This window comes from Thunnus maccoyii, chromosome 9 (genome assembly GCF_910596095.1).
Source record: "Thunnus maccoyii chromosome 9, fThuMac1.1, whole genome shotgun sequence".
Lineage (NCBI taxonomy): Eukaryota > Metazoa > Chordata > Actinopteri > Scombriformes > Scombridae > Thunnus > Thunnus maccoyii.
Window position 1 is genome coordinate 6,393,349 of NC_056541.1, and position 12,149 is coordinate 6,405,497.

General features: G+C 36.9%; 1 protein-coding gene across 1 annotated transcript in view; it reads right to left on the bottom strand.

The window, feature by feature from the left end:
- adamts3 (ADAM metallopeptidase with thrombospondin type 1 motif, 3) overlaps positions 1-12,149 on the bottom strand; it is a 152,461-nt gene that overhangs the window by 24,019 nt on the left and 116,293 nt on the right. The window contains exons 16-18 of the mRNA XM_042422035.1: positions 9,574-9,654; positions 4,647-4,810; positions 1,379-1,535 (exon numbers count right to left, since the gene is read on the bottom strand). Of these exons, the coding sequence (XP_042277969.1) occupies positions 1,379-1,535; positions 4,647-4,810; positions 9,574-9,654 (402 nt within the window). The remainder of the gene's footprint in view (positions 1-1,378; positions 1,536-4,646; positions 4,811-9,573; positions 9,655-12,149) is intronic.

A 12,149-nucleotide genomic window follows, 5' to 3' on the forward strand; every position in this document is an offset into this window, starting at 1 on the left:
AAAAATGTTGATACTGAACGTGTTCAGAGACAACATAATTATTTTCTTTCACTAGAATATCTGATCCTGCAGTACAATATCTGCTAGTAGAAAGTACAGCATCATTAAACTTCTTATGGTTATGTTTAGGCACTTGCAGAGTTTGACTAAGGTTAGGAGAAGATTGTGGTCTTGGTTTAATACAGGAAAAAAAAGTCTGCACTGACTTGAAGCACAACCAGTTTAATAACATTTAAGTGAAACCACCATCTCACTAAACTTAATCAAAGTGCTTTTGTTGCCTAAACCTAACCACATGCTGCACTCAGGATGTGAACCTTGGTCTCTGATACCAGAGTCTTGCTTCATTAATTCAAAAAAAGTCGTCAACATAAACCAGGCAGCGTTTACATTTGCCAACACAATGTAATTGGGGAAACAATTTTGTAGTGTGTGTGTATATAAACTTTCTAGGAGACAAGGTTGCTTGTAGATTACTATGTATTGCGAACATTGTCTTTCTACTGTTTACTGTACTGTTGCAATGAAAGATAAAATGATTCCCATCCCATGGTATTATAAATCACTGGGCGTCTGACAAGTGTTCAAATTTATAGTTAACATAGAGACCTCCAGCAAATAAACGCAGGGTCATTTGCACAACGTTATCTGGCAAGGCGCTGCATCAGCCAATCACATACATGAAGCGTACATTCCCAACGGATTACTTGGATTACTTTTTAACATGAATGCTGTATGTCTTCTATTTAACTTGTGATCAAATGCAGCCTAACACAACCTGTTGTGTTTTTAGTCTTTATACCCGTTTAATCTGCACCAAACCTGGGGAGGTTCACTGTCTCAAGGATAAACTTAGGGAAGAGAAATCCCTTCCCTTAGTGTCATTTCAGGCCATAATATGGGTGAGCATAATTAAAACAGCAGTTGATAGCAGATTGTGCAGCAAGGCATAACTTACCCACCCACCAAGACATCCATACACAACTAGGGTCTGCATATATGCCTCATTATGTTTGCATCCTATCATATATCATCATTATGTCTGCATGTAAACATACAGTAATAGGACACATGCAGTGCTAGTAAAAAGCTGCTAGCACACTTACTCAGCTGTTTAGTAAACTGTAGTGTTCCTTGTTAAGTTTAGCTCTAGAAAGTCAGAACTAAAAGTGGATAAAGACATATGAATGCTGATACAAGATGAGGCTTATAGCACAGCACTTCCTGCATGATAATAAGAAATAAGACTGTGACACTAAACCTTTCTTACACACAACAAGAGCAGGTGAGTATGAAATTCAGATAATCATATCTGTATAAGTAGAATGGCATTATTCCCCTCTATTCTTTTCTAATTTGACGGTAATGTATCCATTACCTCCGGCACAAGGCTTGGAACATGGAGACCAGCTCTTCAGAGCCCACTCATATGTGTCCTCCTGGAGGACATTGTTGTTGTTGACAGGCACTGAATCTTCATGGATGATGTACTTGTACATTAGAGTAGATCGTGTCTCATTGTCCTTGGGTATAATCTGCAAGCCAAGGGGAAGAAAAAAGGAAAGGGGGAAAAAAAAACATTGCACCATTATAGCATCATCCTCTGTGCTGCGTATTTGTATGAACATACTCAAATTGGGAACATGTGTCCAAATAAATGCATTATATTTAATTTCAAGAGACAGGAGCAAAAAACTGCATTTGGAAAAAGCATTACATGATGTCAATACAGGACACTAATTAGTTGAAGACAAGACAAGCAATTACTGGACAATAGGAGAGTTCATGCACAAGATAAGACTGAGCCCGCTATGACTCTTTCTTCTCTATTCTACTCAGGTTTATTTTACAGGTTTGTTGCTGTGTAGATGAGCAAATTCAATTCCAAATGACAAGTGTTTGCAGCATAAAACACCCTGTAGGAGTACGGACACAGAGAAACTTGAAAGCTGGTGTTGGTAAGTTTTAGGTTGGGTGATTTAATAAACAAACACACACACACACACACAGTCGAGTGTGACATACTTCAAAATGTTCTGTTTACAGAGCTTTACTAGCTTGTACTCTTTGTAGTGAAGGATAAAATAAATACTAAAAACAAAATACTACTAAATATACTAAATATAAATAAAAGATAAAAAACTTGAACCATTTTGTCCAATATATATATTTTAAAGCCACCAGTAGTCCACTCAACATTCTTATTTCAGCGTGTCTTCATTAGAATGAATGGGACAACATACAGTATTAAAACAAGGTATCACATTCTCTTCATTTCTCTCAATTTCATACATTCAAATCTTTATATTCCTAATTGTTTGAATTTTAGATGATTGATCCAAACATTTCACTGTTCTCTGTCTACCTGCATATCCCCCTCTAACTTTAAACCTCTCCTTAAGAAACCGTCTTTGGATCCATTTAGTGTAGTTTTGACTCATTTGCAATTTGCAAATCGTAGGCCTATACCAGATTTCTTCTTTGTCTGTATTGGTATCTTTTATGAATGATATTAAAATAAGAGTTTCAGTATGACTTTCTCTGTCCTCACTGTACTGAGACGGCTGTGGTGAAAGTCATGAATGACTTAATGTGTTTATGATGAGGGTTTAATTTGATTTAAATCCTCTTTGACCTTCACTCAGCCTTCATATGGAGAGGCATGTTGGCATGAACGATGTGGTCAGGGTTAACTAGATTAGTTTAGTTCATACTTATAATAAAATTATTCTATGTTATGGTTGAAAAAGCCTCTAACTCTAGAGGGGAGCTATACTGTGACCCTTAATTATCCATAGACACAAAATTTAATTTAACTGTTATGCGGATGACACACAGCTGTATGTATGTCCAGATATAGCCTGGTGTAGCAGATGTTTTCAGTCAGAAGTTTTAGAACATCCCTGTTTTTTTTATTGAAATTTAAGCAGTTCAAGTCCAGTGAATAACCTTAAGTGGTACATAGATAAAAATTATCTAAATATCAGAGTTGTAGAAAAGGCCTTTTCCAGGGATTAAGTGATGGGTTAACAGTTTACAGATTTTCTGCAGCAATGAATATAAGTTATAATTCCTACAAGTGTCCCAATTTTTGTTGATTACATACAAACTCTCTGTCTCTATAAAAGCATGGAGGAGAAAGTGTGCAGGCCTGGGGCTCTTTTGCTGGATCCAGAGTGATTGGCGAGTGATTGGCACTCTGGACCAAAAGGGCTACCACAGTATTTTGCAGAGCCATGCAGTATCCTCTAGTCTACGCCTTGTTAGTCAGGAGTTCATCCTACAGCAAGATAATGATCCATAACATACCTCCAGGCTGTCAGAACTACCTTTAGATGAAAAGAACAAGATGATAGGCTTCAAATCATAGAACCAGCAGTCATTGAGCTTGTTTTTTTAGGATGAACTGGATGGTATTGGGATGAAAGCAAAGCAACCTACAAGTGTGGGAACTTCTGCAACAGTGTCGGGGAGAATTTTCTGAAAAATATTTGATTTCTAAAGAAAGCTACGAGTGTGTTCAGCTGTTATATCTGCAAAGGGTCTCTACTTTCATGAGTGAAAAATTTGAGTATTTTTTTGAACAGTTCCATGATTTCTTTTTTTTTTTTTTATCTCCAACTATTTGTTTTATGCTTTCATTTCAGAGTACATTGAAATATCAAACTATGTAAAATTCAATTTAAAATAAAAAATGGAAAAATTGAGGAGTTTGAAAACTTTTGACTGGTAGTGTAAATGTCATATCTCTGCGGTGGTAAGCGCCAAATGTCCAATTATTTCCTCCGACTGAACAATTTCAAGTGACACACCTCCTTAATTGTCTTTATGTCTAGTCTTGATAGCCTATCACCAAATGTGATGCTTGAAGCCTGTAATCTTGGTGTAGTTTCAGACCTGTCATTAGATGCTCAAGTAACTTCAGTGGAACAATCACATCTTATTTAAGTAAGAATAATGAGTACATACAGGTCTTTTTCTTTCATTCGCAGATCTGCAGGAGATCTTTTCATGCTTTGATCTCTACCAGGTTTGATTAATGCAACTTACAATCGAGTCTCAGCAGGAGAAATACCTCCCAAGTTCAGAGTGCTGCTGCCAGACTACTAACACACTCCATGAAAAGTAAGCATATTACCCCAAATCCTTGCTTCGCTTCACTGGCTGCCTTTCAATTTTGGATTTCATTGAAAGATTTTTATTGCTGGATTTTAAACTTTGCATGCTCAGACTTCTGCTTTGGCTTTCATAACCTCCTATAAAGCTGACTGCCGCTTGAGATCCTCTGTCAGAGCCCTTCTTGGCATTCTCAAATCTCGCCGTGTCACTCTGGCACGCACTTATGTTTTAGTTCGGTGTTTGAAATCATTAATCATTTGACATATTCTTACAGCATATCTGTTACTGTTTCTTTTTAAAAATTGGCTATTTTAAAAATTTCTAATTTCATTTCATCGGTTAATTAATGAGTTTTTCATCATTAAAATCTAACAGATAGTGATAGAAAAGTAATGAGAATAATGGTGGCCGGCTAGATTGAACTGGATGGCTGACCTATTTCTTTTATATAGTGTTCATTGTCAAGCAAATGGATTTTCAGATTAATTCAAATATACACTTTTTCATAGAGAAAGAGGTAATATTACCAGGACCACCACGGGGTCATGCAGAGGCCCATCAGTGTGCAGAGTCTCCACGTCGTCCTCGATGATGTAGTGCCACTCCACGCCCAAGTCGATGAAGCTTCTGGACTTGACTTCCTCTCCTTTCCCGTTGAGAATGTAATGCCCTGTTGCCTGGTTCTTGATCGCTGTAATCAGTCATTTGTTATGAGCCGCTGACAAAGTTGAAAAGACTTTACTCTATCATTACAAAAGTTCTGAATTATTCACTGAGAAAAAAAGCCTAAATCTCGCTCTTAAAAGGTTTATTTATAGAAAACTCTATAACCCCTCCAACCACTTGTGCTTGAAAGTTATTATCTAATTACTTCTCTAATCAAGCTGCTAAACTTTAAAAGCTGTCTGAGAGGCTGAAATGAAAATGGGAAAGTTTGTCAGCTGTTTTTTTGAAAAAAAAAACAAACATCTGATGCATTTCATTTCAATCACAATCTGCTTTTGGAGCAGAATCAAAAGCTTGTATAAGATGGTACAAATGAGATGCTTAAAAAACCCATATGGCTCTGTTGTACTGTAGATCATTTGCTCTGGTGCTCAACTCTAACATAAAAGCCTGGGTTATACTGAATTATATTAAGGAACCAGCATACCCTTTAGGCAGTAAAAAGTCAGTTTTTTATTTGATGTCCCATGGGTTCATTTTAAAAAATGATCACTGACTAATATAGCTCATGTAACAGCTGGGCCGCATTCAGTTCACTGAACACAATCCCAAACCTTCTTTAGACAATTTTAACACTAAAAAATAAACTCTGTAAAATATTCTAATTGGATTTTACAACTTATTTATTCTTTGACTGTTTGATCCTTATTATTTGCTAATTTTACTTCCTTAAATGAATAGTATAAATGTGCTTACACAGACTTCTCTATGCTGTAACAAAATTGGTGGTGAAATACATAATATTTTATTTCTAAGATTTGTTTATTTACTGTAAAAATGATTACTATTAACTATGGGGATTTTACCTATTGGTTTGTTTGAAAATATTGAAGGATTTGTTTTTTATGGTTAGATCATTGCTTGGTCCCTTGGGTTGGTCGTTGTTCTTTGTGAGTATTTATACATACATTATGTACAAGCTTGTATCTTTTGTTATGTGAAGAACCCGTTGAAGGTTTCTAGACTGATACGTAGCTATTAATAAATTTGTGTTGATAATACTGATTTTATTTAAGGCCTAACATTAATCACATGTCAAGATATCAAGTTTAAAAAGTATTATTAACCTTTAGAAACCAGTTAGCAAAACTCCCACAACCTTTCCGTTTATTAAATGGTATCCACAGCCATAAATTTATAACTATTTCATTTAATAAATAAAGCACTCATCAGCTATGCTGTGATTTATGCACAGTGCCCCATCACTCACCACATTAACTTCCTATGGAAACATGGAAAGCGGTCTATTCTGTTATACAACAGTGCATTATTGTCACACTATATTTTTTTAATGAATTTTTAATGAATTGCATTATTCATTTACAGTATTATTTTCCAACATCTGGTTCCTGGGAGATTGTTGCCACAAGTTTGGCATTAACAACAAAAGACCAGTTCAGAAAATATCCTAACTGGCCCCCACTGCCTACAAATGTCCACAACTGTTGCTCCAATTCATAAAAGCTATCTTAGTGCTGTACAGTATGTAAGCAGTTATAAAAGTTTAGTTGTAAATGTTTAGTACAAAGTCATAGAAATGTTATGAAACAGAATTTCAAATTAAGTGTAAAAAACTGTGATATACAGTAATAAAACTGTATTTACAACTGAATAATGATTAACACAACTGACTGTTTACTTAAACAGTTGCTTATTATTACTTACATTGCTAACATGTTAGCCTGGAGCACCAGAGAAAAAGAACTGAACAGATGAGTCCCAGAAATCTGCTGTATTTCTTTCAAACTTGCCCTCTAACTTAAGTTTTTAGATTCTAATACATTTCTAGTTTTGAAGTCATGATGAATAAATTCTGTCTCAGCGCTGCTACATTATATATCAACTATTGACACAATGACAGTAATGCAGAACTGACAGCTGGAAACTCGGATAACACTGGTCCTTGAAATGTAAACAAGTCAGAATAGTCTTTATAGTGATCCATCAGCACGTCATTTGACAGATAATGACAGTGGCAAGAAGGATGGATGCTACTAAAAACTACAGCACAGGCATAAATTCAATGCTAAAACTGGCAGCATAAAAAAAGTTGCTTTTACAAAACTACATTGTGTATTTTTAACACCTCTGTTTCTTTGCTAAAGACAGCTTCTGCAAAGGGGAGTTTCTTTTTTTCTCTCTCTGGGTTGCAGAATTTTAATCAAAATAAACGTGATCACATATTTTAGATGTTTCTCAGTAACTGAAGCTTTGTGATGATGGAGGCTATTTCAGCTGGCAAAGTACAGTCCTCTCCTGAAGCACACAGAGCCAATATACCACTATAGTAGTCTCTAACACTCACATTGACCTCTCATTGGGCCTTTCAGCTTCATGATAACAGAGGAGAATGCTCCATCTCATGCCAATTCAGAATAATTGGATCAAACCTGGCTCGAGAAAGAGTGTGTTATGAGTGTATTATGTTTATTCTCTTTAGGAATGTTCATCGAATCAATAACATCTTGCTAATGGGGCCATTACGGGATGATAAAGAACTGAAAATGAAACATTTCTGCTGTACATGCACATTTTTTCAGATCCTCCTTCTAGCTTTTGCTTTTATGCTGTTGATGGTTTTCTCTGAGAGTAAAAGGGCTTTATTATTAAAGAGCAACAGTCCTAAACACTTGAGACTCTCTATCAGAAGACATTTCTCAATCTTTATATAAGATATACAACATATGTTAATGGTTATTACATTTTGCCATGTTATTATTTCATGTTATTATTACATGGCCAAGGCTCGTTGGACTGATTACATAAGATGAACTGCCCACTCTTCTTCACAGTGTATGAACCTGATGTTGGCATTTATTTTGACCAAAACAAGTATTATTTCATAGATAAGTCTGGAGATATTCTATCTATGCCCTTCAGAACAACACATGAGTGTTATCTGATCTCATGTCCCCATCAACAGGACATCATTTGTCGGTGCCTTTCTGACACCACTATGGTTAAGGAGTCATTAACCCATAAGAACCCATTGTGACAAAGGTGTCACCAACCCTTTCAATGTTCTGGAAAATTCCTTATACAGCTTTATCCTTGATTTTTACTCATGATGTCCCTCAGTGACATCTACTGAACATCCTGGTGCAGTCATGTGACAATGTGTGAATCTGTGTACCTATGACATCACTTCCAAAATGGCGGTGTGCCTGGTCAGCAAATGTGACAGAACTAGCTAATTTTAAAAATCTTGTTTTTTGTTACTAAAGGTAGGTTTCAACCCATTTAACAATTCTGATGCTTTAATAATAACTAAGTCCTGTATTACATTTAACCTGTTCTGAACACATTTCTTGAACAAATTGATATAAAACAAGTTAGGGAAATATTGTTATGACATATATACATATATACACTGAAGGTAAAATTTCAAAATAAATATCAGAAATGTGTTCCTTGTAGTCCATTTCGTCTGTTTTATATTTCCCATAATTTTCCTCTAAGGAGAAATGGGTCGGGGTTCTTATGGGTTAAGTTAAAGCACAAAAAGTGCTTGGGTAGGGAAATATCATGGTTTGGGTTAATTTCCTGGATCAAGGTTAGGGGACCTATGCCGTCACAGTTAAAATTATATCATAATATAAATAATAAGTCATTGTTAAAGTCATTGTTACAGACAGGTGACAAATTAAAGGAAAAGCCGGTACAGGTCTGAATGCTTGACCCCTACAGTAAGGGGATCTGGTGGCTCTGTTATGCTGTGGGGGGCATTTTGCTGGCATGGTTTGGGTCCACTTAGAGGGACGGGTCACTGCAAATCAATACAAAGTTGTTCTGAGTCATCACCTTTACCCTATTGATGAAACATTTCTATCCTGATGGAGCGGTCTCTTCCAGGATGACAATGCCCCAATTCACAGGGCATGAGGGGTCACTGAATGGTTTGATGAGTATAAAAATGATGTGAATCTCAACCGGAGATTTTGGACCGACGTGTTAGACAGCGCTCTCCACCACAATCATCAAAACACCAAATGAAGGAATATCTTGGTGTTCATCCCTTCAGTAGTGTTCAGAGACTTGTAGAATCAATGACAAGGCACATTGAAGCTGTTCTGGTGGCATCTTATGTTGGTTTTTCATTTAATTTGTCACCTGTCTGTATTCCCTACTTTGCTTCCGACATATTAGAGTCATAATTCTTACAAGGACTAGAGGTCTTTTGTATGTATTTGATATATATTGTATGATATTATCGGACATTCACTGAGACGACCGATGCTGTTGTTTTTCTCCTCTGTACATACTGATCATCGGCCCCTCACCTCTGACTCTGTGCCACTACTCAAAAATGATCCAGACAAAACCCTGCAGAGAACATATTTAAATATGAGTATGACGATATTTCATACTGATTTATTCCATGTCCTCTGTTATTCTGGTCATGAATAACGCTGATTCCTTCTCACTGTGCTCGACTGTGACTGTGAATTCAGCCCAGCGCAGTCCAGAAAAATGCAAAACTTAAAAAGAGAGAACCCAGAAACCTCTCTTTTAAAAGATTGATGAATAATGAATGTGCAATACAGTATGAAGATTAATTTTCTAAGCCTAGGAGGTGACAAGGAATAAATTATGCAAAGAGTATAATCTATGATTTTACAGTGCATGTTCCCATTAGTCTTCCAGGGAAACATGCGGAGGATGGTGATTATCTATTTTTAGGCATCCTCTGGTTTTGTACATGTGTTCGTGTTATGGAGTCACACTTACCAAGAATTTGAGGGAAGGCCTCATGTTCTTGGATGATCACATGTCTAGCTCCAGGAGGAATGAGAAACATCTTAAGGTAACCTTTGCCAAGTTTTGTAGCAGCAGCAGCAGCAGAAGGTGGAAGGTGGGTTAGGAAAGATAAGACAGAGACAGGTAAGTTAAGCACATACAGAAATTATCTGTTTGCAGTGGTGGACATCCCGCATGTTTCAGAAGTATTGTTCACTTTGCTCTACAAAGATGTAAAGTTTGAGGGGGGAAACAAAACAACTAAATGTCTACATCAGTTTTCCTCTTCACAGTAGAGACCTGCAGGAAAAAATGAAGTTTTATTGAAACAGCTCATAAAGGTTTTTTCATTCACACCTGTTGTGTCATCCGAGAACTCTTTAGAAATATCAATTAATCCTCTAATACTTCTACACAACATATGATGAGGACAGGATGTTCCTTTGCGTTCATATCGATTGCTGTATGTACATACAGGATGTGAATGAAAAGAACCTTCAGCCATGTTTCAATAAGTGATGAGAAACAGTTTTTTTTTTTCAGACTATAAGGCAGCAAAGCTTCTGGCAGGAATGTCCACCACTTACAAACCTACTGTGACTCACCAAGTACATTTCTAAAGTCTTCCGTTTCATTTAAAAGCACATTTCGAGCTCCTTTGGGCAAAGAAAAGGCTCCTCTGGTCTTCCCTTTAAAATGAAATGAATCAGTTAGTCAGTTACGAAGTGTTTCCTCTGCAACAACATCACCTACAGTGGAGGCACATTTAATTAGCATAGCAGGTAGCAGAGGAATTCACAACGGACGAGTAGGTTAACTATTTTATCTGGCAGGGTGGCACTTGCCAATCACCAGGACTGAACTGCAGCGGTGTAATTACTCGCCCTTAGATTTGACAGGCAGGACCAACACTCTCCTGACACAAACACAGCGGTGTCACTAAGGTGATTATGAATGCAACTGGCACACTGTTGCCGGGTTCACACAAGTTTACAACAGGTAGCAGCTCACTCTACAGTATATTGAAGATATAAGTGCAATCCAACTTTTGGAAAAATGACACAAGATACCCTCTCGCTTCTGCAGAGAACATCCTCTGAGGGCAGTCAATTTCAGAACCACCAGCCGCTCGACAGAAATTACAATTTGATAAGAGAATATTTTGTAGACTAAAAAAAAATACAGCATATAAGCTAGTTTTCTAAAAAAGACCTGTTGCTCGGTGTAAACAGAGCATCAGTGTGCCAGTTTAGGTTAAATCAATCAGCTGATAAATGGCCAACAATATCCCAGATTGCCTCTAAAGGTCTGCAGGTATGTTTATGGGACATTTTTATTTGCACTTTAAAGTTAGTTTGTTAGGCTGTTGAAAGCAACTGCTCCAGAGACATATACATAAAATGACCATAAACATTTAAAAAATAGAAAGTTTTAGAGACTTGACTGGATAATATACCTGTGACAGTTATGACAGTTGAGACCTAAATAGACAATTAATTAGTAACAAGGAACAGAAATAAACAGCAGTTTATATCACTCATGTATCTACAGGAGGTGTCTACAGCGTTAGGCATCCATCTGCACTACAAGCTGGGCAGAAAATGCTAGAAAAGAGGTTGTGAAGGACTCAGTAACACTGGATACTTGCATATTGTGTTTTCCAACAAAGGGTTTTCTTTTTGGGCTCTCTTGCTTAACTGTTTCCCTGTTAAAAAATGTGAGTTGTTGAGTAAGAGAGTGAGATGTTAAGAAAAAAGGAAGATTGATCACAGTTTTTTAAAAGAAAACAAACATCCTGCAACGGTTTGATGAAGCCGAAACGTCAAGGGTCTTTGGAAAGTCCATTTTCATTTTTGCCTGGAGCTCTCTATTAACTTTTCAACATCATTTCACTTGAATCAAAATTGGATGATAAATTATTCATGGCAGATGAGGCTGGCATCATGAAACCGTTTAAAAGCACTGGTCATTCATTAAGTTACTCTCTTCATGCTGGCAGTTGATGTGAAGACACATTTTTCCAAAAAAGAAATTAACAACTTATTCACACTAATTCAGCTCTGCACAGTGGGTGAGTTTTGTATTGGCAACATCAGTGCACTGAGTATTGGTCACTTTAATTGTGTGTGTGTGTGTGTGTGTGTCCTGTGGCTGCAGAGGCGAGATAACCTGAGGGATGCAGCTTTAATTAAAAAGTCTGTATAAAGGGAAACCATACGTTTTTAATGAACTTCTAAATAAATATATAAGTAAAACAGGTGCTAAATTATTTCTCGGCTAAGTCTTATTAATAAGGGTCTTTAGCCGAACGAACCCTACTGTTCAGAGTGACAGCTCTGGCGGCACCTCGGCGTCATTCTGCGCCCTCCCCGTAGGCTCAATTATTAGCTGCGAATGTAAAGATCTACAGGAGGTGAACACCAATTTCATAAACACATCTATGATCTCATGTAAAGTCAATATGACCTCCCGCTAGGGCTGTACCTGAGTCGGGATTTTACAAGTCAAATCATGAAACATGAAGCTGCTTCTTTATTTGTTAATGGTAGTGTGACCAGTAGGAATGA